At 48.0% G+C, this 25,706-nt stretch overlaps 1 protein-coding gene across 11 annotated transcripts in view; it reads right to left on the reverse strand.

Annotated features, from left to right (window-relative positions):
• Window positions 1–21,047, reverse strand: part of GASK1A (golgi associated kinase 1A) — an 85,293-nt gene extending 64,246 nt beyond the window's left edge. For 6 of the 11 annotated variants that reach the window (XR_006585615.1, XR_006585619.1, XR_006585616.1 and 3 more), the window contains exon 1: window positions 20,559–21,035. Coding sequence is in view for 3 of the 11 variants with exons in the window: in XM_006936487.4 (XP_006936549.1) it covers window positions 20,559–20,561 (3 nt within the window). In the remaining 8 variants the exon portion in view is untranslated. Of the gene's footprint in view, window positions 1–20,558 lie in introns of all 11 variants that reach the window. The other 5 variants (XR_006585620.1, XR_006585621.1, XM_006936487.4 and 2 more) reach the window with 4 other exon arrangements.
• Between the last annotated feature and the right edge of the window lie 4,659 nt (window positions 21,048–25,706).

Genomic DNA, 25,706 nt, shown 5'->3' on the forward strand with positions numbered 1-25,706 from the left:
CTTAGATCAACACAACTGTAAATCCAAACACAAAGGCAAGCATACAATTTGTAGTAGGGTGGCATTCCAATTTCCAGGAAAGTTAGATTCTAATAGAGCAAATTAGGCAAAAATTAAGTCTTGATCAAAATTACCCTTGAAAATCCCTTAAGAAGGAAACTAATACACATCAGTTTTTCCTTCAACATTAGAACAGATGTTGAGTGTTTTGTCTCAAGTTGGGAAATTCTTGTAGCACACTCAGCCTTGAGACACACACCAGACCAACTACAGGGGATTCTGGGAGAGGAAAATTTGAACACAGACCTACCTCGTTCCATTAACATTTGGAAGGAGATTAGCAATAATTAACACCAGATTTCTAATCAGCAAAGTTTCTAGTAGTAAAAAGAATCCAAAACGGAAGGGAAGGTGTGTGTAACAAAAGAAAAACAGGTCAGGGAGCTGCATGGAGAGCGGCAGGAAACAATTCAGGTGGCAGAGAGGGTGGCTGAGGGGAGAGGCAGCAGGCCTGATCCGGGCAGCCTCCAGGGTAAGAGGACCCAAGGTGCGGAAGCCTCCCCAGCTCTCAGAAATTTTTTCTCCAAAGCAAGTTTGACTGCCCTCTCTTCGTCACACAAAATTTAAAGTACATGTACGATTGCCCCAAAGGTCCCCAGTGCCCATGGTCTAATTCACCCCCAGAGGCCCACCTGTTCCCACCTTCGCCCCTACCTTCCTCACCTTCTCTAATTTCTCACTGAGGCTCTTGGCAAAAGTAGGTGTTCCTGGAAGTCAGCTATACACCACCACCAACCCCTCGCCTCCTGCAACTTGAATCTCAGTTCTTCTCTTGTGAAAGGGATCGGGTCGATCAATGTTTCCCCATCTGCAGCTTTGTGTTCATAAATATATAAACAACCACTGTATCCCTGCCCATATACTTGCTAAGGGCTATGTGAGCCCTCTGAGCACAGAGCAGTATTTTGTAACATCTGGCTCCTTTTCCTCTGTCCTGGCCTCCTGCCCTGGTCTGGTGGGGCCAAACCCATTTCGGGCTTGATGTGACCGCATGCTGTTTGGATTGAGTTGCATCGAGTGTTAGAAGGAATGATCTCTTACCCTGGACTGTGTATCCCCACCAAGTTCCACCAAGAAGAGACACTGGAAAGGTTCTGCTCCTCTCCTGTGTCATGTAGTACAACTTCTCTCTGCATATGACCCAGGACAGGCTTTCTGGACTGGTCCCACAATGCCAGAGCTCTGGTCAGACAGAGTTCTGTCAACGTGAATATCCAGTGCTGGGCGTTCCCAACACTGGGGCATCTGGAATGGTGTATCTGGCGGGCAGGGGAGGGGCAGAGGTGGAAAGGGGGATGAAGAGCCAAGGAGAGAGCTCTCCCAGGCAGGAAAATGTAGGCTAAACTCCATTTGTCTCCTGTGACAGGCATCTACTGGGTACCTCTACTGGTGCACCATGGTGCTGTGGGGTCCAAAAGAATGGAAATTTCCCTGTCTTCAAAAAAAAGTAATATTCAGTTCAGGAAATGGGTCCAGAAGAAGACTTTAAAAAGTAAAACTATGAAACCAAGAGAAAGTAGTCTTCAGGGTCCTCTCTGCCCCATTTTGCCCCCCAGTACAACTAAAACTAAATTGTCTATAATCCCAGACACTTGTTGGATGATTATACAGTTAATCTCATGGGAGTAGCACTGTAAAACAACAAATGTTAAGAAAGGCAGTGTTTACCAAGTATTAATGTGTTTTTCCTATTTGCATTCCTGAGGACCTGTGTGAAGCTTATCCACTTACCTGGGAGTGTCAGAGCTAGCAGGAAAGCCTCCCTAGCTCTCAGAAATTCATTGTGTTACAGAAGAGATGCAAATGACTGGACCAAAGTTCACTTTCTGTCATGCAAAATAGAATTATGTGGAAATTCATGGACTTGTATGCATAGCTTCTGTCTTCAGAGATTTCCTAGGCTCCTTCACCTCCCTCTTTAGCATCAAAGGCCAAACCTGGAGAATCTAGTTGATTTGGCCCAGGGGCCACCAGTTTGAAACCCCTGGATTATACAAGCTCTAAATTATTTCCACTTCTGAGATTCTGCAGCTCCCTGTATTTCCACAGACCCGAAAAGGAACTTAATTAAAGAGCTATAATCCTAACTCTGGAAGTAGTAGAACACAGCATTTATTTGTTAAATAACGAGTAACTATTGATTTGCCTTGTTTTGGTAGATGGGAGTGGGAAAGCATCTGAAGGTCACATTGGTCTCACTTGACCCTCAGGAGCACACAGCCCTAGCCCGACCGCGCAGGACTGGGCCAGCTGATGACAGAGTGTAACTCACGGTCCTCAAAGTGGAGGTTGGATGACTACTGTGGTAAACGTGGTAATGGCCTCCTAAGATATCCAGGACCTAATCCCTTGAAACTGCGGAGTTTGTGTTGAAAAGGGGGACTTTGAAGAAAAAGAAAGAAAGAAAAAGGGGCTTTGCAGGTGTGATTGAATTAAGGATCCTGAGATGGAAAGATTATCCTGGATTAGTTGGTGGGCCCTAAATAGAACGGCAAGTGTCTTTACAAGAGGGAGGCAGAGGTAGATCTCACTACAGAAAAGAAGGCAATGTGATGAGTGAAGCAGATAGGAGTGATGTTATCTGAAGGTAGAGGAAGGGGGCACAGCCAAAAAATGCAGTGGCTAAGCGAAGCTGGAAACGGCTTCTCCCCTAAAGCCTCCAGAAGGAAGCAGCCCCATCAACACCTTGACTTGAGCCCAGTGACACTGATTTCAGACTTCTGACCAGAACTATAAGAGAACAAATGGACGCTGTGTTAAGCTGCCAAGTTTGTGGTAATTTGAGACAGGAGCAAGACGAAATTAATACAACCTCCACACTGTCTGCTGTAGAGATTGGCCATATGGCCTCCCTTAAGATGTCTTCCCACTGCAGAAGTCCCTGGGCAGCCCAGTTCTAAGAAGGCCATGTCCAGCATGCCCACCCTGGGAAACTTAGTGTCTCTGTCAGGGTAAGCAGTTGGTGGAGGCAGCCTAGAAGACTCAAAGGACCACCTCCTACCCTACCCCAGATGGAACAGCAGGGAGGTGGCCTTGGCCCTGACAGCTGGTCTAGGTCAGGGGCTCCTGACCACCTTCACCCTGGGGTTGGCTGCAGGTGGAGGGCACTGGCCCGTGGAGAAGCATCAGTGTGCACCAGCTCCGTCCAGAATGCAGAGTAGATGTCAGCAGGGTGGCACAGTGATTTGAAAATGCAACAACAGGCACATTGCCTCCAAAATTGGCCTCATTCCTGGGAAACTAAACCAAGCTCAAGAAGGGGGGAATGGCCATATTAAAATGAGGAGGGAGTTCAATAGACTGTCACCTTGTGGGCTGAAATCCATGTAGTGTCTGGGTCACTATCAGATTTTGTTTTTAAGGAAAGGAAAGGAATAAAAGAGGAAAGAGAGAAAGAAAACATGAGTTAATGTATCTCAAAGGGATAAGTATCATTTCAAAAAACCTATGTACACGCATACACACATGTGGAGTCGCAATGCAAAATATATTGCTAAGCACATCAGTAAAAGAAATGTCTGAAAGCCAATGCGTTCAATGACATAGTTGTGGCAGTCAGGACCCGGTAAGAAACCACAGGTTTTTCCCTGAGTTCATGTCCTAAGAAAGCTGACAATGATGGTAGAGTCCCCCTCCCGAAAATCTGGGCATCATCGATGGCCACAGAGACCAAATCAGGGCCAGTCATGGCCAGAGAGCTGGTATCAGGTGAATTTGCACCAGAAACCCCCAGGTTAGCACAAAAGTCATGGGGAGGGGGTGGTGAACCAGTAGAGAGGAAGAGACATCAGTAGGAGTCACCCTACAGAGCCATGCGTATCACATTAGCCCTCAGGCCCAGCTGGGGCAGAAGGCCAGGGTGTCCTAGCTCTTCACTTGTTTCTACAACAGTAGAGACAATGGCACCTATCTCCCAGGACTGACGAGGGTGTTTAATGAGCTAATGTGTCTAAAACTCATAAAGAAATCATAGGGACACAGCAACAGTTCAAAAGATGGTAGCTGCCATTATTATTATCCTGTGAAGAACGGACCGCGACAAAGGACAAACTGGGCTGAAGAACTCCCTACAGGTCCAACCTCTAGATGCCATGCAGCAGCCATTACCTCTCTCAGGAGGACTGGTTTCAGAACCATGCCTGTCCTGCTGGCACTGCCCCTCCCCACTCCTCCCCTCCCCCCCACCTCTTCTGCCCCTCCCCTCCCCTGCCCCTCCCCTCTCCCGTCCCCACCTCTTCTCCTACAGCCTCTTCTCATTCTGGGGTTCAGGTCCCCAGAACAGTCCACAGCTGGTCCTTCATCCAACCAACTCCTGAAATTTTGAGTCTTCCAGGTATTCCTTCTACAGAATTGTGCTCACAGCCAGCACCCTCCCACAGAGATGAACAACCAGGAGATGACCAGGACCACTTAAAGGACTTCAGAAGTGATCAGTAACAGCACAGCAGTTCAGCACAGAGGCTCCGTCATCCCAGCAATACTGCCTACTTGCCGTGTGACCCTGGGCAAGTTACTCACCTTCTTTGCTTCTTACCAGGTCCTGACTGCCACAGCTATGTCATTTACCCACTGGCTTTCAAACTTTCTTTTTACCAATATGCACAGAAATACATTTGACAACGTGACCCAAAGAGTGTGTGTGTGTGTGTGTGTGTGTGTGTGTGTGTGTGTGTATAATTGAAATAAAAGCTTCATGAAATGACACCCTTAAGCAATGGAATGACTCATGTTGTCTTTCTCCCTTCTCTATCCTTCTCTTCCTTTCCCTTCTCTTAAAAAATAATCTGGTAGTGACCCACTAATATGGAACTTGCCATTTTCTCACCTGTAAAATGGGGGAAATAGACACACCTACCTATAGTGGGTGCTATCCGTGCCTTGCCCATATCCCCTCCCACAGCGGCTTTGACTCTCTGCCTTCAGGCTTGCTTTGGATGCTGGAATATGCCCGCCAGGAAGTTAATACCCCCCAGGATCAGCCCTCAACCCATGACAGACAGGAACTGGTGGGTAAAGTTCCCATCTGCTTCAGCCGTCAGGTAGGATGACTCTGAGGCATGTCCTACATAGTCCCCCTGAAGTCCCCAGCAGGAACAAGCTCCAGCCCACAGCGGTAACCTGCTCCTTCCAGCACCCTGCATCAGCTGCCTCCTGGTCTCACTCTCCATTCCCCACCCCCTCAGCCTCACCTGCTGCTGTCTTATACTGCCATCTTCCAGATAAATTACTCACATTGGAATCCTTGTCTCAAGGTCTGCTTTGGGGAGAAGCCAACCTAAGACACGGCCTTATAGGGCAGTTAGGCAAATTCAATGAGACAAATGTCAAATGCTTACAAGGATTGCAGGCTCCTAGTAGATGCTCAATAAATGTCAGCTGGGAGGAGGGGGAGGAGTGTTCCCTGGGCAGTGTCACGTGAGGTTCAGCTAGAGAGGGAAGAGTCTGTGGGGTGAGGGTCAGAGCAGCCCATGGACGACAAGCCCGAGGGAGTGTATTTTTGGAAAACAATGTTGTTGCTCAATCTGAAACACTTCTGTGGGTCACACACAAAACTACATTCCTGTGACCCTCTCACAGGCGGTTGCAGTTGGTCACCTAAGGTATGGATCTTAGAGGGCGGAGGCTGGACAAGAAGGAAAACTTCTGTGCCTCCTGCCCCAAGCAAAGAACCCTGGCTCACGGAGCTGCCCATCACAGGGGCCCTCAGCCCTGCCCCTGAGGGAACAGGATTCTAGCCCAAGTTCTAACCTCAGCTTTGACTCACTGCTCAGCATATGAAGGAAGCATGGAATGTGAGGTTCTACATAGGGTTGTAACACATGCAGCCGCCAGGTCTCTGCTCCAGGGACAGAGTGACCTATCTGTCATCGGAAAGACAAACAGTCTCTCAGGGTTTGTGCACATTCTCCAGGGACTCCACAAGTCCTCAGGCTCAGTGCGGATGGCCCCAGACCACAGGCATAGGCTAAGAAAGGGACTGAGCAGCCCACGTCCAAATGGTCCCCGAGACCCGCACTCAGCCCCTAACCGCAGGACCAGCCCCCAGAACAAATGTGCCCACCACAACCTTTCTCGAGTCCCCAAGCTGTTTGACAAGTGTCCTCTCTGGGCCCAGAGGGAGGCAACCGTTTACCAGGCTGGCCTGCCATCACTAGTCCGTTAGTAACACATGGGCTCGGAGCCAGACTGCCTGGATTTTGATTCCAGCTCCACTGTGTCATTGCTGTCACCTTGGGCCTCAAGTTCCTCATCTGTATAATGGCAATAAGAAGAGTACCTCCTTTGTAAGGTGGACGATTCATTAGCTCATTTAGCAGAACCTCCTGAGCCAAGTACTCCTCCAGGCAGAAGAGACAGGCCGTGAAGAAAACAGACAAAAGTCACTACCCTTATGATGGTGACATTCTGGTGGGAAAAGAATGTGACTTCGTAAAAATAAAAACACTCCACTGAGCACCGCGAGAGTTATATGAGCTGTTGTAGGCAAAGCATTCAAAACAAAGCCTGACACATAGCTACGTTCGATCAGTGTTAACATTCTTACTATTACTAGTCTCATAATTTTCTAGCAACACCCATGGGGTTACCTCCATGGTAGGGCTTCTGGAATCTGCATGGAGAATGCATGCCCTATAGGTTGGGGTGTAAAGCCTCTGCCCACTCCTGAGTTGAGAGGGAGTTAAACATAGTCCTTTACCTCTCCCTCCCTGCTTGCCCTTGTTCTGCTGTCTCTACATTGATTCTACGATGGGGCCTTTGCAGTCCCACTGGCCCCAGGAGTCCTCTCTGTATCCATAACTGAATTACCATTTTGTTCCAGCTCACAAGAGCACCAGTGTGGGAAACACCGCAGGCCAGATGGAATTTTGGAGACCCTGTCATTTGTTAGAAATTTTCTCTGGCTGCCCTTGTATTAACTGCCATATATTTTGCTCTCAGGCCCAGGAGTGGAGCTGGGGTGGGAAAGGAGTAGGGATTTCTTTCTTTCTTTTTTTTTTTTTTTAATGTTTATTTTTGAGAGCAAGAGAGACAGAGTGTGAGTGGGTGAGGGGCAGAGACAGAGGGAGACACAGAATCCGAAGCAGATTCCAGGCTCTGAGCTGGCGGCACAGAGCTCGTTGCTGGGCTCGAACCCACAGACCGTGAGATCATGACCTGAGCCGAAGTTGGACGCTTAACTGACTGAGCCACCCAGACGCCCCAGGAGTTCTTGCTTAAAAACATACATCAAGTTTTTCTCTAGGCCATCCCATTCCAGCCTTCAAGAGTATTCTACTCCCTGGCTGCTCAGGGGACAGGACACAACCCCAGAGAAGGGGCAGAGGTGGGGGGTGGGGGGCAGTCGGTTTTCCAGACATACTTCTCCCCTCTCTGGCCAAACCCATGACAACAGGGGAAACTGAGCCCACAAAGACACCAAGGGAAGACTCCACCTCAGTCTTGTCTTAACTCCACCCCAGTTGTAGCAGGTCAAATGGACGTCTTCAGGATAAGGCGTAGAGGAGACTTTGTAAACTGGGACCATGGGCCAAATCTGGCCTACAGATGTGTTTTGCCTGGCCTGAAGTATTTTTACTACATTCAAACCAATGTTTTAAAACCAGGATATTTCACATAAAAAATCCAGATTTGGGGCTTCCCGTCAAAAGAGGAAGTTCCAGCCACAGCTTGGGCCCATGTTCTCGCACAGATGGAGTAGAGTACGGCTCGCTTTCAACAACATGCTCTCTACGGTTCGTTGCAGGCCCCGCCATTCCCTATTGTCTCCTAACACCGAGGAGGAAAGACCTTTGCCTTTGGGATCTCACTAGCTTTATTGTCTTCCATAGAAGATAAACACTTCTTTGACCATGGCTCAATAAAACTTGAGAAAACAAAGCAGATTGATTTTTTTTCCACTATATCCAGCTTACTTCATTCACTGTGCCAGCAGCCTGGGTTCTATCTGCACATCAGTTTATACTTATTGGTTCAGAGCTGTACCACTCAATATAAGAGCCATTGATCACATGTGACTGTTTACATTTAAATTAATTAAAATTTGAAATCTTCATTCCTGGTCACACTAATCACATTTCAGGTACTCAATAGCCACTGTGGGTAGTGGCTCCCATGACGGGCAGCACAGAATAGAGGATTTTCATCACCTCCAGAATTTATATTGGACAGCTCTGGAAAGACTTAAATGTGATATATGGGAGGCTACCACCCAATTAAAACACTTGCTGAGCACCTCCTCTGCATCCACACTGGGTGCTGCAGGAGAGCTGCTGTCTTTCCGGGGTTCACAAACTAGGCAGAAAGCCATAGGCAGGGACAAGAGACAACAGGAAGTGCCCAGGGGTGCCTCAAGGACCCTCTCAGTGCTCCAGAACAGGAGCAAGTCTCACGATACAAAGAAACGCTCTGCTTGTCCATTGCACGTGCTCTTGGTCCAGAAACAGGGATTCCCTGTGTCCTCGTGGAGAGATGCTGCTTAGATGTCGGGGACTCGGCCCCCCACGTTTTGGAGGCTCCTCAAGCTAAACACACAGAGAGAGTCGAGTTGGGCTTAAGAGCTCCCCCTCAGTGTCGGGGCTCCTCTCAGCACTGGCCTTCCTTATCCCCAACACCCTGCTCTAACACACCTTTGTCTCCTGCCCCCACACACCATTCCCCAAGGCGGTCCTGCTCCTAGGCCTTCCCAAATCCGCACCCAGCCTACCCTCAGGGCTCTCCTATATTTGAAGACGATATACCTGGGACTCAGATTCTCAGCACAACACTCTCCACAACGAACTAATTTCCAAGGATATTTCCTTTTAACAGAAAATTTCCAAAGACCAGGTATCAAGGTGAAACATCTAAATTGTGAAAATTTTCAGGCTAATCGATTGGAAACAGTGTCGCATCGGTGGTTGGAGGGCCCGCCGTGAAGTCCTTCCTATTGGTAACTGTGTGACCTGGCCATTACTCAGCATCAGTGTTCTCTAAATTACTCTATTACCAATGTCTAAAATGGGTTTAATGACACCAGCCTTAACAGTTGAAGGATTAAGGATTCAATGAGATAATCTATAAGAAAGCCACAAAGCCCAGGGCAAATATATGTTGTTATTAGTACTGAGAGGAAATTATATTTCGACACCCAGGAGAGTGCCTAGTACACACAAGAAGTTTGTTGAAAAATATTTTTTAAGTGATCCTGGAGTAGAGGCCGAGGGAAGATACTTTTAGGCAAAGGGGGCCGTTAGCACACTGCCAAGATCAGATCACACAGATGAATGCCTACACAGAAGCAGGAGTTCTGAATCTTTTTAGCACCAAAGACGCTTCTAGTCACCTAGTGAAGCCGTGGATCCTTCTCAGGATGCTTTCTTTAAATGTACAAAATAAAAGACATAGGGTTCCAAAGGCAATCAATTATATTGAATACATTGTATTGAATATACTATATGCTGAAATAAAGTTAGGACAGTCACCTAAAAAAATAAATGTATGGTATAATAATACACGTTCTTCTTTATCAATACATTAAATAACATATCTACCAGCACATCTAATAACAAGTGCACTTTCAAAGCAGTCAGGAGAAAAGAATATGCTTCAAAGTCCGTGTCTCCACTGTCATGACATAAAATATCCGTGATTCCTCCTGGTGACAAGGTCGCATGTCCTGCTAACACTATTCTGGTTCGTGCCTAGATTCCTTATTAAAGAAACACTGCATTGCAGTTAGGGGTTTCCTTAGTAAAAGTAAAGATGTAACTTTTCTTCAGTCAGGTGTAGGGCTCCCCTGAATTCTATGTATGGACTCCTGGTCAAGAACCCTCGAACGACGTACCCTTTTACTTCTACCACTTGATTCCATCTTTCTCTAGTTCACCACTGTAGGGAGGGCTGATATAATGGAATCCCCTTTATAGCATATACCCCTCCCCCCCATTCTAGAACCCTTTATGCATTGGAGCTAGGGTCCAAGGCTACTCCCCACTCCTACTCCCCTTGAGGCACTGAGGGATCCTACTAACAGTTGTAGAGGCTCAGGCCTCTGCAGCCCTGTCTGTTGTCTAAGGACTATGTAATCACAGCTCTCATTAATTGCACACTTGGTATATGCTGATGACCATGATATGAAATGCTTTTTCCTCATTATAGCGTCAAACACACAATCTCACAAGGGGATGGTGTTATGTTCATGGGGAAACTGAGGCTGAGGTTAAAGGCCCAGTGACTTGCCCAAGGTAGTAAGCAGGGTTTGAATTTAATTCTGATTACAAATCACCTCTTGAGGATACAAAAATACAGATTTGAAGGGATACTTGCACCCCGATGTTTATAGCAGCATTATCAAGAGCCAAGCTATGGAGAGAGCCCAAATGTCCATCGTCTGATGAATGGATAAAGATGTGGTATATATATATATATATATATATATATATATATATATATATATACAGTGTAATTACTCAGCCATCAACAAGAATGAAATCTTGCCATTTGCAACAACATGGATGGAACGAGAGCATATTGTGCAAAGCGAAATAAGTCAGTCAGAGAAAGACAAATACCATATGATTTCCCTCATACATGGAATTTAAGAAACTCAACAGATGGACATATGGGAGGGGGGAAGAAAAGAGAGAGGGAAACAAACCTTGAGATATATATATATATATTTTTTTTAGAAACAGAGGGCACAAGTGAGAGAGGGGCAGAGAGAGAGAGAGGGGGAGAGAGAGAGAGAGAGAGAGAGAGAGAGAGATTGAGAACCCCACAAGGGGCAGAGAGAGAGAAGCAGAGCTCACCCGAAGCGGGGCTCAAGCTCACCAGGGGGACTCAAACTCATGAACCATGAAATCATGACCTGAGCAGACATCCGATGCTTAACTGACTGAGCCACCCAGGCATCCCAACCATGGGACTTAACAATAGAGAACAAACTGAGGATTGGTGGAGGGAGGTGGGTGGGGGATGGGCTAGATGGGGGATGGGTATTAGGAGGGCACTTGTGATGAGCACTGGGTGTTGCATGTAAGTGATGGATCACTGACTTCTACTCCTGAAACCAATATTGCAGTGTATGTTAACCAACTAGAATTTAAATAAAAATCTGAGGGGGAAAAACACCCTTTGAACCCTTCGTGCTTTAAAACCGTATCAAGTAAGCTATTGCGACAGTTACAGTTTAAACCCATCCACCCTGGGAGTGAGCGCCACTGCAAGGGGGGTGAGTGCATGTGAACAAAGGGCCAGGAGCCTTTCCCCCCTCTCAGTGAAGTGACTAAACAGAGTGGCATTGCCCAGTCAGCCATCTGCACCCCCACCCCAAAGGGAAATGATGGGATTTTAACTAGAGTTTCAAGAGAGAATGTTCTGGGGGGAAAAAAAGGAATACAATAGCGTCTTTGTAGTTGCAACAGGATCTCTAGAGTGCCAGGCGAAGCGAGGGTAGTAGGGGGAGGAGGGCGAGACAGAACTCGGTGACTGACTGCGTGAGCTGACTGGGCCCGGGGCCCTGCAGACAGTGGCTGGTGCACAGGGAGGGAGTGCTCAGACTGTCTAGGAGGCCACCCCTGCCGCCAGCCAGTCCCTGAGCCGGGGTCCAGTTCCCCCAGGAGGTACACACTGAGCCTCTGTATGGACAGACAACAGAGCCACTCTGTCCTAGAGAAAGAAGCGTGTGTGCCCTGCCCACCTTCCTCAGAGCACAGGGATGGACGTCCAAATGGCCCATTCACTAGCCATCCCAGCCTCGAGCCCTCACACCGCTTACAGCCTCCACCTCCAGTGCGTCCAGAATCCCAGACAACACAACCCCGAGCCCCACCCCAGCCTGGGCACAGCTTGAGACTTTTGCTCCTCCCTACCTGACCTCCCTCCCCTGCTTCCTTCCATCTGGGTGGTCATCGGTGATCACGTTTTCCCTGGGGCTGGAATTCGCTCATCTCCTCTGGGGAAAAGAGTGAGCCGGTGCCACGCTCGGTGCCCTGCTTTTTGAAATTATGACCCTCTGATATTGACTATATTTGATTTGGCTATATTTGGGTCTTCTCTTCCCACCTCAAGCATGGCACCACGCATTTAAAAGTACTAAAGCGATCTTAAAAAGTTTTTAAATTATTGCCCTCAGTTTACAGTCCGGATGGGAAGATGGCCATAGACAACACTGCCCGCCTAAGTACTTAGCTGGATTGTAGAGATTATTGAAGGAGGTATATGCTGCTCGTTTATGTATATGAAGGAGTAGATTCACATGGACAATCTCTTTCCAGGAAATGTGGAAAATGAGATATAAGAGACAGAATGTCTTGACTATTCGCCAGTGCCTGATGCATTGGGAGTGAATGCCCAGCACTGGTGCAAAACCAGTCTGGACGGAGGCAAGGCCAGCCACTGGATCAGCCAGGTTTGCTCTGCTGTTAACGCCCCCGCCCCCGCCCCCCACAGCAGGAGCACGGGGCTGATGCCCGGCATGTGAAGCACGGAGAGACGGTGTCAGTGAGACTTCCTCGACCAGGACAGTGGAAAACATCATTGCTCTGCCAGAGGGCAACACACTGCTGAAAGCAGCCCAGGACACCGTGCCCGAGACAGCCCCAGAGCCCTGCGTCCCCTGAGCGCCAGGATCACAGGCTGTGAGGAGCTCTTGCCTGCTCCCCCATGGGGCCAGTCCTTTTTGTCTCTGAGCCTCAGTCCCCTCATCTCACATCCACACGTCTCTGGCGTTGACGCTTCTCTTTTTCTCTCCCTTTCTCTCTTCTAGTCCTCTCCCCTCTGATGTCTTCCACCAGTTCTCTGGCTGATAACATTTCTGAAAGAATCCCTATCTGACTTGGCTTTTATACATGGTGCCATGAACCTGTTGCCCGAGCCAAAATGAAAGCATTTGAATTCTCCAGATGGCTCTCTGGAAGAGGCTGTTTGCTCATTGCAAGCAAACACCCTCAAAAGCCAAACAAAAACTGCCCACAAGTAAACAGCATGTGACATAGCCCCTTCCTGCGGCCACTTAGTAGAAACCCAAAGTCAAGCTGTGGCAGAAGGGGAAGCTGGGGACGGAGAGATGAAGGAGCCACACACTGGCCGGCAGGGAGCACTGGGGACCACAGGCAAGGTGGCGGGGACAACAGAGCCAACACCATACTCATTTATTCTTGCGACTGCCCCTACCCTACTTTGATGATTATAAGGGCAGAACCAATTTAGAAGGTTAGGGGAGAAAAGTCAAACACTTCACTGTAGGTCTTAAGAGTATAACATAGTAATCTGTTTTCTAGAATTAAAATGATTGGCATCATTTTTAAGTCAGTTACTTCTACATCATGATTACTTCTGAGTGTGACTAAAGGGCACCATCAGATAAATAAAAATGAAAATGAAGAGAGAGGAAGACGGCAGACAAGAGGCCTGTATACCTACATGCCTGGACAAGTAACAAGTCACTCCTGACCTGCCCAGGCTCCCTATCTGAGGTTACCAAGGACTAGCGGTTCTCCAGCCCAAATATATCCCTCTCACCTGTTCCCTCCCGGCCAGTCACAGGGTCCATCCTCCCTCATGTCCTTCCAGATCACCTTCCTTTCCCAGACACTCCCCTCCACTCCCTGTAGCCTCCCCTCCCTCTGAAACTGCTCTCTAAAGTGCAAACCCATCTCACCTCTCCATGCTCAAAAGCTCTTCCATTGGCCTCTTGCCCTCCACTGCCCTCCGGATAATTAACACAAATCCACCCATGCCCAAGAGCCAAACTCTGTCTCCAGCCCTATTTCCAGGAGGTTCCCCCTAACTCACTTTCAGCCAACTTTTGACAGCTCACTTTTGCCTCCAGAGCTTTGCACATGCTGTTCCTTCTGCTAGACTGCCTTCCCTTCTTGTTGTTCTGTTATTTTAAGGTACAGTACAACTAAAATCTTTGTGGACAGTTCTAGGAGTTTTCACACACATGTATAGAACCACCACCACAATCAGGAGACAACAGTTCCGTCGCTCCAAAGGCCTCCCTCGTGCCCTGCCTTTGGAGTCACAGCCTCTCCATCCCCAGCCACCGGCAGCCATCACCTGTTCTCTACCACCTGTGGCTTCATGTCGCCCAGAATGTCAGATAAATGGAATCACACAGTAGGTAACCTTTTGAGATGGGTTTCTTCCGCAGCAAGTGCCTTTGAGACTCATCCCGCTGTTGTGTGTCGCAGTAGATTGCTGTCTTTACTGCACAGTATGGCTGGATCTCACCCTGTTGGTCCAACCTACAGTTGAAGACATTTGGTTTGCTTCTAGTTTGGGGAAATTATGTATAAAGCTAGTGTATGCATTTGGATCCAGGTGTTTGTGTAGACATATGTTTTTCATTCCTCTGGGGTAAATACACAGGAAGAGGATTGCTGGGTTCTGTGGGAAGTGCATATGTAACTTTACAGGGAACTGACAAGCTGTTTTCCGGTGTGGTTCTATCATCGTACATATCTACCTTTAACGTGTGAGCATTCCAGTTACTGCGCATCCTGGCCAGCACTTGAAATTGTTAGGGCGTTTTGCTGTTTAGCTATTCTAATAGATAATCATGGCTTCTCTTTTCTTCGGCCATCCTTAGACACTCCCCCTGCCTCCCCACTCCTCAGAAGCACCTGGCTCTCTGCCTCCGCATCAGAGCATTTAGCTCACAGGACAGAAACATTTCTTTGTGCCTCCCTCTGCCCTGAACTTACCACCTGCTGTGCCCCACATATACACCCACATGGGCACGCACACACAGATGGCATCACCAGACCACATACTCCCCAGGGACAGGGTCTCTGTTACTCATCTTTGAATTTTCTGCCCTAGCACTATGTCTGGCTTACAGCGGGTATTTTCTGAATGGATGGATGAACGGCAGGGCAGCAAAGAGAGAGGGAGAACACAGATACACTCGTAACAGAAGATTGTGAATTCCTCTTTCATGGCCTTCTAGATGGGCCACTTGAGAATTCCAAAGCCACTGGGACAGACTCAAGCCCTGCCTAGAAGAGACACATGTTCATTGAGAACCAGTCAAGGCCTAGAGAACAGTGTAAGCCTCCTGCTGTTTCCTCACCCTCCACTTCCCCTTCTCCCTCCCTTTCACTCTTAACACCCAGTCACCACTGAATTCACCAGCTGCTATCATAAAGCACTTTCCAGCTTCCACTCAGTGAGCAGTTCCAGGGCCACCTGGCTGGGCCCCCCGGGGAATATAGCCATATTCCAGGCCACCTCAAAGAATAGGGTCTGTATCTGTATGTGTGTGTTCGGGGTGGGGGTCCACACAGAGAAGAAGGGCAGCCGGGGGCTCACCCACAAACCACTGTTTTATCCTCACTCTCGGGCCAGATGGTCCTTCAGAGGCAGACTTGTGTAGGCCCATCCAGACAACAGGGGGATGGCACCCCAAGCTCCCCAGATGGAAACACATCCACAATCACATCAAAAAGGGATCCAAGCAAAGACTGCCCAGGTTTCTCACAGCACCTGGGCCTTGAAGAACCCTGATGCACTCTGTTTCTACACTGGTACCCTGGGTGGGAGGGAGGGCTGGGCCTCCCAAGTCTGTTCTGAGGGGGCTGTCGCCATCTTTGAAGCCTGTTTGAAGCACATTTCTTTCTCTGGCCCTTGAAACAACTAAGGAACTCATCTCTTTGCGAAGCTTATTCCCCACCCCCACTCCCAACCCACTGCTTTGTGAACCAGCCTCTTCTTCAGCTAATTAGGGCCAGTGGATTATTTACAACCCTCTGCTCCCTGGCCAGTCCTGTGCAGAGCCTGGCTCATCTATGCAGCAGGTTACGGGGGTGCCCACAAGAGAAAGGGTATCAAATTCCCCATGGGCTCCAAGGGCTGGAATGTCACTGTTCCCAGTTCTGATTCCATAATGAGTTTCACCTCTTTTCTTCAGGTGAGCCTGAGAAACTTGGGCCAGGTGATTGGCTGGAGCACCCCAGCATTAGACCTCAGGGGCCTGTGGCTGAGTGGGGACCACATGCTCATCCAGTGTTCAGCAAGGAGGCCCAGGGCACACAAACTGGGCAAACATCTCCTGAAGGCTGGGTATTTCCTGCCTGGTGAGAAGAAAGATTTAAAGGAGCAAGAGAACTGCTTTAGAATAGAATCTGTCTGCATATGATCCATAGTTACAGAAGTGTCCCAGTAGCCCCTCTTTGACTAGTCGCGGACGAAAATGCATCAGCAACTTCCTTACCATTTGTTTTATTTAGGTTCTGACAAAAAGAAAACTATTTTGTGGGTCTTCTGTAAGGCCCTCATTCTTAAAGCACCTTTGGGGCATCAAGCGTTTTACTTTTGTTGATTCCATTTGCTCCTTATAATGATCCATTATTTTTTTTTTAATTTTTTTAACATTTGTTCATTTTTTTTGACAGACAGTGAGTAGAGGAGGGTCAGAGAGAGGGAGACACAGAATCCGAAGCAGGCTCCACGCTCTGAGCAGTCAGCACAGAGCCTGACACGGGGCTCAAACTCACAGACAGCGAGATCATGACCTGAGCCGAAGTCGGACGCTTAACCGACTGAGCCACCCAGGCGCCCCTGTAACAGTCTGTTATTATAAGCCCATGCTACAGAGGGGCCTGCAGCTCAGAGTACTGGAGTGCTTACCCAGGGCCGTGTGGTAGCCTAGCCTGGCACAAACCTCATTCTGATTTTAAACCCTGTGTCCTTTCCTTTGCCACTCCAAGCTGCACCAAATGCCTCAAGTACATGAAGAGGCTATGGAGGACCAGGAGAACTGGGCTCTAACAGAGCTCTGAGTAACCCTGAGAAGGTCACATCCCTTCTCTGATCTCAGCTCCTTCACCTAGAGATTCCCTTCTAAGTCTTAACCACCAGCGATTTTAGCTCTTGGTTCCTTTGAGGAGAACTGACCCATGTGTGAGTTCTCCTGGGACCCTCTTCCCTCCATGGCTGCCTGTCTGATGACATACCGCAGTGTAGAGTGAAGACAGACAAGAGGAAATGCCTCCCACACCCACACTCTGGGCCCTTGAAGGTAACTGCAGTAAGATCTTTTCTAAAGAGGCTAAAATAATTTGTTCTTGTGAGCTTGTCTGATTTCCACTTAGCCAGGCACTCAGTCCTGGATATCTCCAAGTCCACGGATAATCAGAAGCTGGCCACGCACCACTGAAAACAGCTCCAAAGTGGGAACAACTTAAAGTCCACAAGCAGAGAGATGATTATCAAAACCGTGGTACTGAGCATTGAAAGTATGGTTCTGAGTATTTTTTGGAGATGCAGACATGGAATGTGTTTTGACAAAAAGTGGAGTAAAACAAATCAAACTAAAAAACTGCATGTTTGGTATAATCTCATCTCTTTAAAATAATACTCAGGGGCGCCTGGGTAGCTCAGTTGGTTAAGTATCCAACTTCAGCTCCCGTCATGATCTCAGTGAGTTTGAGCCCCAAGTCCGGCTCTGTGCTGACAGCTCAGAGCCTGCAACCTGCTTTGGATTCTGTGTCTCCCTGTCTCTGTCCCCCCCCCCACACACACCCATACCCCTGCCACTCATGCTCTCTTTCTCAAAAATAAATAAACATTTAAAAAATAACAATAATAATCAGAGTAGGAAATATGCCAAAATGATACATGGTTACCTATAAAAATTGGCAGTATGGGCATATATATGATCAGGAAGAAAACGGTTTATTTTTATTTTTTTTATTAAAAATTTTATTTAATGTTTATTTATTTTTGAGAGAGAGAAAGACAGAGCATGAGCAGGAGAGGGGCAGAGAGAGAGGGAAACACAGAATCTAAAGCAGGCTCCAGGCTTCAAACTATCAGCACAGAGCCCGATGTGGGGCTCAAACTCATGCACCACAAGATCATGCCCTGAGCCAAAGTCGGATGCTTAACTGACTGCCACCCAAGCACCCCAGGAAGAAAACATTTTTTAAAGTTGGCAATAATAATCTTAACTTCTTCTATCAATATTTTTCATCCGAGTTCTGAGTCGTGGCACACACCAAGTCACCTGCCATCATTGTAAGGAAAGATAGCAAGTGTCTCCCAATCTTAGACCCACACCCCTTCAGGATGATCAAAAAATACCCTCACAGGTCCTGCAGCTCAGTGTTCACTTTGGCAAAAAGACATCTAAGGACACCAGACTTTCAGCTTTATATTTCTAACCCAGAGTTTCTCGTTTGACGTGCCTTGGATCAGTAATATGACAGTGTTAAGGAATTACTGGATAAAGGCTACCACATTCAAACACATTGGGGAAGTTCACATCTCAGTTTTAATGAATTACGAGAGGTTTCTCTGTGGAACGATCCTGCAAGAGGGACATATTAGATGTATCATTTGCAGATGAAGTTCACTGACACCTTCTATTTTAGGACTATCTCAAGGCATGGCAGCTCTACAGATTCAGGGATACCTGGGGAAGTGCAGTTCCTATTCCCTCAGCCTTCTAGCCCTGTGCTTTTCAGTCTTGGCTTGCACACTAGGGTCACCTGGGCAGCCTTAAAAACAAATCCCTTGGTCTGGTTCTGGTCTGGATTTGGTCTGGGGAGCAGTCTGAGCCAGGGCTGAGAACCACTTCTCCCTAGCACCATTATAATTGTACATGCTGAGAAGTCAACAACAGATTGGGATCCAACCTCAAAATGATTCACGTACCATCTACTTTTGAAGCTAAATGGAACTTCAGAGGACATCTACTTCAATCTCTCATTTTATAGAAGAAGAAACTGAAGTTCCCAAAGGATCAGCCCCCCACCTCCTCCAGTGCTTGTTCTGGTCAGTGACGGGCTGTACCTTGGGCCCCCAGGCTCTGGACCATAGGACCCTTCATTCAGAGGTTGAAGCGAAAGAAACCTTCAGATCTCCAAGGCCATTTTGCTGCCAGAGGTTGCTTATCAGGCCACCCCCTCTCTCTGGCAGGTGGACCCTGACTCAAATGAAATTCGGACTCAAGTCCTCTTCCTAACTAAGGAGGAGAAGCCAGGAGACTATAGGCTCGCAAGGATAGGAAGCCCACACGGGCAGTGGAGCAAACACTGATGCATCCTTAGGCTGCTAGAGCAGACAGCAGGTACTTTCTCTCTCTGCTCACCTCACCTCCATCGCAAGCAGCCTGAATGCTGCCATACACACCTTCAAAATCAAGAGACTCCTGCAGACCTGTAACAACCCTCTGAGTTGATGGCTTTGGCCCCTACCCTCTTTTGGCAATACTTTTGCCCCTGAACGTGGAATTTTGCAGTAAGAAAATCTCCATACTTTTCAGTTTCACATCCTGTACCTCTGATTACACCCCCTTTTCTTGTTTTCTTTAAGTTTATTTATTTTGAGAGATAGAGAGTGCACACACGTGAGCTGGGGAGGAGAAGAGAGAGAGGGAGAGAGAGAGAGAGAATCCCAAGCGGGCTCCACACTGTCAGTGCAGACCCCAATGGTGGCATTCGAACTTACGAACCATGAGATCATGACCTGAGCTGAAATCAAGAGTCAGATGCTTAACCAACTGAGCCACCCAGGTGCCCCAACTCCCCCCTTTCAGCCTTAAGATTCCATTATTTCTCTCTCTTTAGCAGCTTGAGAAAGAAACTTATGAGCATTGGAGAGAGTGTAGCCTCCTATTGACCAGCTCTTGGCCTCTGGTCCCCACAACTCCAGGACACCTTTGCATCCAGGGGGGTGTTCCCTCAGAGACCCTCCACCCTACAGAAGAATCTCTAGGCGCCCTTCTAAACACCAGGCCCACAGCTAAGCTCCCTGAGAAGCATCTCCAGTGAGCTCTAATCTGACCTCTGTGTGCTTACGAGCGGGAAGAGGGAGTGAGTCATAGCAGACAGAAGAGCCCTGTGGGTTCCTTCAGAGTTCAAACTCATTCTGGTGTCTGATACCCTCCCCCCTAGGCAGGTTGGGTGGGGGCTGCAGGTCGCTTCTACCTGGAAGCAGAGCTAAGCAGCAGCCGGTCCTGAGGGAAGCCCCTTTCCTAAGGTTGCACAAGTAGCCTGGGTCTCATGCTCAAAGGGTCTATCTTTTCCGCCTGTTGGTGTCTGTGAGTTTTATCAGTGGAAAGGCAACGGTTCACAAGTTCTTGAACTTCCTGAATAACATCCCAGACCAACCAGCACTCCCACACCTGCCCTGCGGTCCAGGAGATGGCGCCAGGAACTGGACCCTTACCAGGCCCAATCTATTTCTGCGTGGATTAAGGTTCAGCCAGGGTGTACGGGTCCATAATGAAAGCTCCCTTATTATGGGCATCCCGCCTAAGGAAGCAGCAAAGCTAATTGCCCAGCTTCTCGACGCCCCCCTCACTACCGGCCCCCCTCCCCTTCGTCCCCTTCGCTTCCTCCTAGGTGCAGAAATAAGAGCCGTTGCAGCCCCCAAGCCACCTTCCGGAACAATTCCAGCTCCGGGAGGCCACGCAGGCTCCACGCACCCAGAGCTGTGCGCACTGTCCGCGGCAACCTGCCTGGGTGCCCACCCCATCCGCCCACCCGAGGGTCCCCTCTTGAGATCCCTACCATGGCCCCCGCAGTGGCTGGACCTGCTTCTGGGAGCTCTCAGCTGGCTCTCCGGCTCATCCCACCGCCCCGGGGTCGCCACTTGCTCCGTGACTCTCCAGGCTTCCCTAGACGCGGCTTTCCCGGACGGGACGTCCACAGCTTCCCAGCAGCCAAGTAAGTGGCCCCGCGACTCCTGGGGGCGCAGCGCGCTCGGGGATGCCCTGCAGGTGGGGTTGTTAGAGGAGCTCCGGGAGAATGCACGCGGAGTCTGCGTGTCATCTGAGGATCTGAGGTTCTGCAGGAGCCGTTCCACAGCCGGGAGGCTCCGCGTTCAACTAGGGGCGTTTGCAGAGTTTGCGAAGTCCCTGCTGTGCGTCCCGGCCCAGCCTCCCCACTTCCCCGAAAGCTAGGGAGGGGGAGCTCCTTTCACAATAAAAGCCCTGACCCGGGCTCTGGCAGCCACAGCCGCCTCGAGCAGGGGCCCAGGTGCAAGGAAGGAATGGGTCCCGCCCGCCCCGCGCTGATCTGAGGCAAGGCGCGCGGAGCAGGGTCTGGCAAGTCGCCTCGATTCCTCCTCCGAGGTGTGAGGGTGCTCCTCGAGCCCGGGCAGTCGTGGGAGGGAGGGGGGAAGGAGCGGGGAAAGGGGAGGACGGGGCCGGCCCATCGAGGGTCGCCAAAACTATGCTCTTCCTTGCAAAGCCAAGGAAAGATAAGTCTTTTCACTGGCGTCTCCTAACCTTACTTGGGCTCAGCCCCAAGGGCGTTTTGGAAGGAAATATGGTAGGAACATCCTTTTATCACTTTGGACGTTTGTCACAATGGACATTTTCCCCCTTGAGAACGAATCAGTGTATAAGTCGCTGGAAGTAAGCGGCTGATACCGATCCCTCTGCTATGGATGCATAGAGTGTTTGTGTCCCCTGGACCTAAGGGTCTGCATGCTCCTTGTTGGAGAGAAGGCTAGGCTTGGAGTCCATAGTCCTGGAATGGGGGGGGGGGGGGGGGGGCGGTCCCTCTGTTAACAGCTGAGTGACATTTAACAGCTGAGTCACTGTTAACTGGTGCCTGGATGTCTTTGAGACCTCTGTCCCTACGTAGTCCAACATTTGGATCTCAGGATTCTTAAGAGGGAAGAGTCAGCAGCAGCACTGACAGAATCTGGGAACCAGCTGGAAAAATTACCCTCTGAGATGGAAACTAACAAGAATCATCACTAGATGGTCTGAAACCGGCTTCCCAGGAGTCACCTGCCATGCTTTGAGGTTGTCACTGATGACAGTGCTTCTAAAGGAGGACAAATATTCAGAGGGTTTCCTTAAATTGTGTATGATGGTCAGGAGACTAATGGAAGGGAAAGGATTTCTTCAGTCCTTTTTATGTTCTGGATGCTTTCCACAGATTATTTCATTTCATCGTTACAAACAGTCCTAAGAGAGAAAATTTATCATCACCATTTTACAAGTGAGGAAACAGGATTAGGGAGCTGAAGTGACTTTCCTGAAGCCGGATAGCGAGTAAGTCGTTTTTCGCAAACCAAAAAGCCTATTCCTTAGAGCATGAGAGGAAGAGGAAGAAATTGATAAACCAGGAACAGGAGGCAGGATGCAGTGCTAAAAACTGCAGCGTTCTGGGGATTAGGGTGTAAGGGGAGCACAGAAGAAACTGAGCCCTGGATGAGGACAGTGAGGCAGACCGTCTCATGCAGACTGCTAAGGAAATAATGTGGTCTTTTGAGTCTCCTTTTCTGACTGCAATGTACATTCTAGGGGCGCCTGGGTGGCTCAGTCGGTTTCAACTCAGGTCATGACCTCATGGTTCATGAGTTCAAGCCCTGCGTCAGGCTCTGCACTGTCAGTACAGAGCCTGCTTGGGACTCTCTCTTGCTCCCTCTCTCTCTGCCCCTCCCCCATATGCTCTCTTTCTCTCTCTCTCAAAATAAATAAACATTAAAAAAAAAAAAGAAGATGTAGATTCTTGGCTGTGACTCTTTACACACATTTATGTATAAATGTCATTAAAACCAAGTTTTATAAAACATTATTACATGTGATGCCCTCTGATGTTTTCTATTCTATTCCATTTTAATTATTTGTAACAGTGGGCTCAAATAATTATGTTAATTTCAATGGTATCCACTAATAAGTACTGTATGAAAAACACTACACTAGGGAGTGGAGCAGACATATTCCTTTAAATTAATGTTTTCAAAGGGTTTTGTGGTATTCTTCAGAATTTATCTGTTATGTATCAAAAGAATTTAAGAGGGAGGGATTCTGTTGGCCAAGTTTGAGAACACTGAGCACAGCTAAACAGACTCTCTCTTTTTGGCAGTAGGACTTGTCAGAGCCTTTAATGCGACTACTATGCATTGAGATTTTCAGAGAAAGGAGGAAAGTGCCCAGTTTTTTCCAGATTTACTGGATGCTAAACTCTTTTTCTGTGGATTCATGGGACACACTTGGGCATAACAGTTCTAGGACCTGCCCTAGCCAGGTGAACTGTCAACATAAGAACAGAGAGTCAAAATCCTGCATTCTGAAGGCAGACTCCCAAGTTCGGCCTTATTTTGTTCACCTGATACTCTGCTCAGCTAAGGAGGCGCCCAGATGGTGAATGTAGGAACTCCATTTGTAAATGAACAACTGCCACTTTTGTAACCCAGACTGAATGGAAGCAGTCAGTAGTCCAGGAAGACCCACAACCGGGTAAGCAGGTAAAACTGAGTTCTGGCCCTGCTGAACTGAGGACACACGTGGATCTGCAGTGACTCCAGGGGCCCTTCACAGAATCCTGCCTAGAAAAAGCACCTCCAGCTCTGAAGTGCTATAATTCAGACCACTGGTCCATAGTACCTTAGATGTGATCATTTACTTCCGTGATAACGTGCTCCTGCATAGGGCCATGCCCATGGCTGTGATTCTGTGACCCAACATGTCTACATGCTGACAGTCTCTGACATGCACATTTTTGTTCCCTGTCCCCCCTGCTTCCTCACTCTCCATGCATTATTTGCCGCACACTCTGTGATTGGTGTTAATGTCAAGAACAAGTAAGAGGTCCCACTGCATTAGAAAACTGTCTGGCTATCTACTTACACTGCATATACATGAGCCCTGTGACCCAGCAAATCCTAGACCTTTACCCAACAGAAATGCATGTGCATCAAAAGCCATGTAAAAGAAAGTTCACAGCAGCATTATTTGCAATGGTCCCAAACAAGAAACAACCCAAATATCCATTAATAGTAGAAACAATATGTAGATTGTGGTGTATTCACACAACAGAGTGCCTTATAGCAAGGGCAATTTGTGAACAACAGTCACACACAAACATTCTGTGGAGGGAAAGAAGCCAGCCAGGAAAACAGGCCTACGTAGGCTTTCATTTACATGAAATACACAGACAGGCAATGTTGATATCTGCTGTTAGAAGTCAGGTGACTGGTTACCTAGGGGAAAGTCAGGACTGGGAAGGAGATATGAAGAGGGCTTTTGTGGTGTTGCTAGTGTTTTTTGTTTGTCAATCTGGCTACTAATTTTGGTATCAATTACAAATGAAAATAAATCAAGCTGTAGTACTTAAGATATGTGCATCTTTCTGTATGTACATGAAACAAAAATTAGCACATACTGTTTCTAGCCTCAAAGGACTCATAATCTATCCTAGGAGGCTCCAAACTTTTAATATTATTCATCTCAGTAGCAATAAGTTTTTGAATGTATCCCCCAATATGTGCATTACCTACCTACAAGTTACTTAAGTGTACCACTTTGTTTTCTACCTATTATTAAATGTACGACAACAAAACAACAACAAAATTTTGAAAGGGTAAGGTTAATATAGCAGAAATAGAAATTTAAATGTTTCTTTTCACACCTTAAGGGGTCTTTCTATAACATGAATGGGCTGCTCACGTCTCATTCTGAAAACCAGTGGCCAGCCTGATGGGAAAGGACAACAGGTGAATATTTCAGTGCAAGAAAAGGTAAATAGGAGAAGCTATGGAAACGGCAAAGAAGTAAGCCTTCCACCTCCTCCCCCACCTGAGGGGGACTTCCCAGACCTAAGGCCTGCGCTTGGGGACGGAGTTTTCCTGCAGAGCTGCTGGAAGTACAGACAGCATCTCATACCTTGAACTTGAGACTTAAATCAGACTCAGCCTTCTGGGCTTTGAAGATTTGATGATAGCAAAAAAAAAAAAAAAAAAAAAAAAGGGGGGGGGTCATTTTAAAGTTCTGAACCAAACTTAGTTTTGTGGGAGGTGGAGATTTATAACTCTGGGTCTAACTATTCTTTTCTGCCAGGAAAACAGGACTCCCTTAAACTCCACACCCCTCAATCTCAAACACACACACACACACACACACACACACACACACACACACACACTACCCATACGTATGTACCAATGGAGCTCTTAGTCATGAAGCGCTCTCTATGAAAGGGTAGCTTTGGCCAATGAGATGTTAAGTAGAAGTGCCATCACTTCTGGCTGGAAGCTATAAAAGCCAGTGCATGACTGGCCATGTTCCTTCTCTTATGCAGTGACTGAAAAGTTTATGTCAAGGTGGAGCCCCCGTCAGCTTGGGTCTCTGGGTGGCTATGACAAGCAGAGCCTCCACAAGACCTCGCTGGATATGAGAGTGAGTGAGAAATAAACTTATGCGTTTAACCATTAGACCCACTAAGACTCAAAAATTGTTGCTATAGTATAACTTAATCCATCCTGGTCACATGAATAAAATTACTTTGGAGAAGAGTTGCTTGAGAGAACCGTAAATCAGGTTTTGTCTCTCCTCTGCTCAAAACCTCCAGAGACTTACATCTCCCTTGGAGTACAAAATCCCAGGTCCTACAGGAGCCTGGCAAGTCCTTCCACACTCTGTTTATCTATCATCAGCACCTGCACTCTCTCACTGCCTGTGCCCCAGGAGACACTCTCCTCATTATTGTTTCTAGCATCCTCCAGGCCCTATGCCACCTTATGATCTTTGCACTTACTCTTCCCTCTGACCGAAATGCCCCGTATTTGCTCCTTCATCTCCTTCAGGTCTTTGCTCATGTAACCTCCTCAGTGAAGCCTTCCCTGGCTGCTGTATTTAAGACTACACATGTTGGGGCGCCTGGGTGGTGCAGTCGGTTAAGCGTCCGACTTCAGCCAGGTCA

Source organism: Felis catus, chromosome C2 (genome assembly GCF_018350175.1).
Source record: "Felis catus isolate Fca126 chromosome C2, F.catus_Fca126_mat1.0, whole genome shotgun sequence".
Lineage (NCBI taxonomy): Eukaryota > Metazoa > Chordata > Mammalia > Carnivora > Felidae > Felis > Felis catus.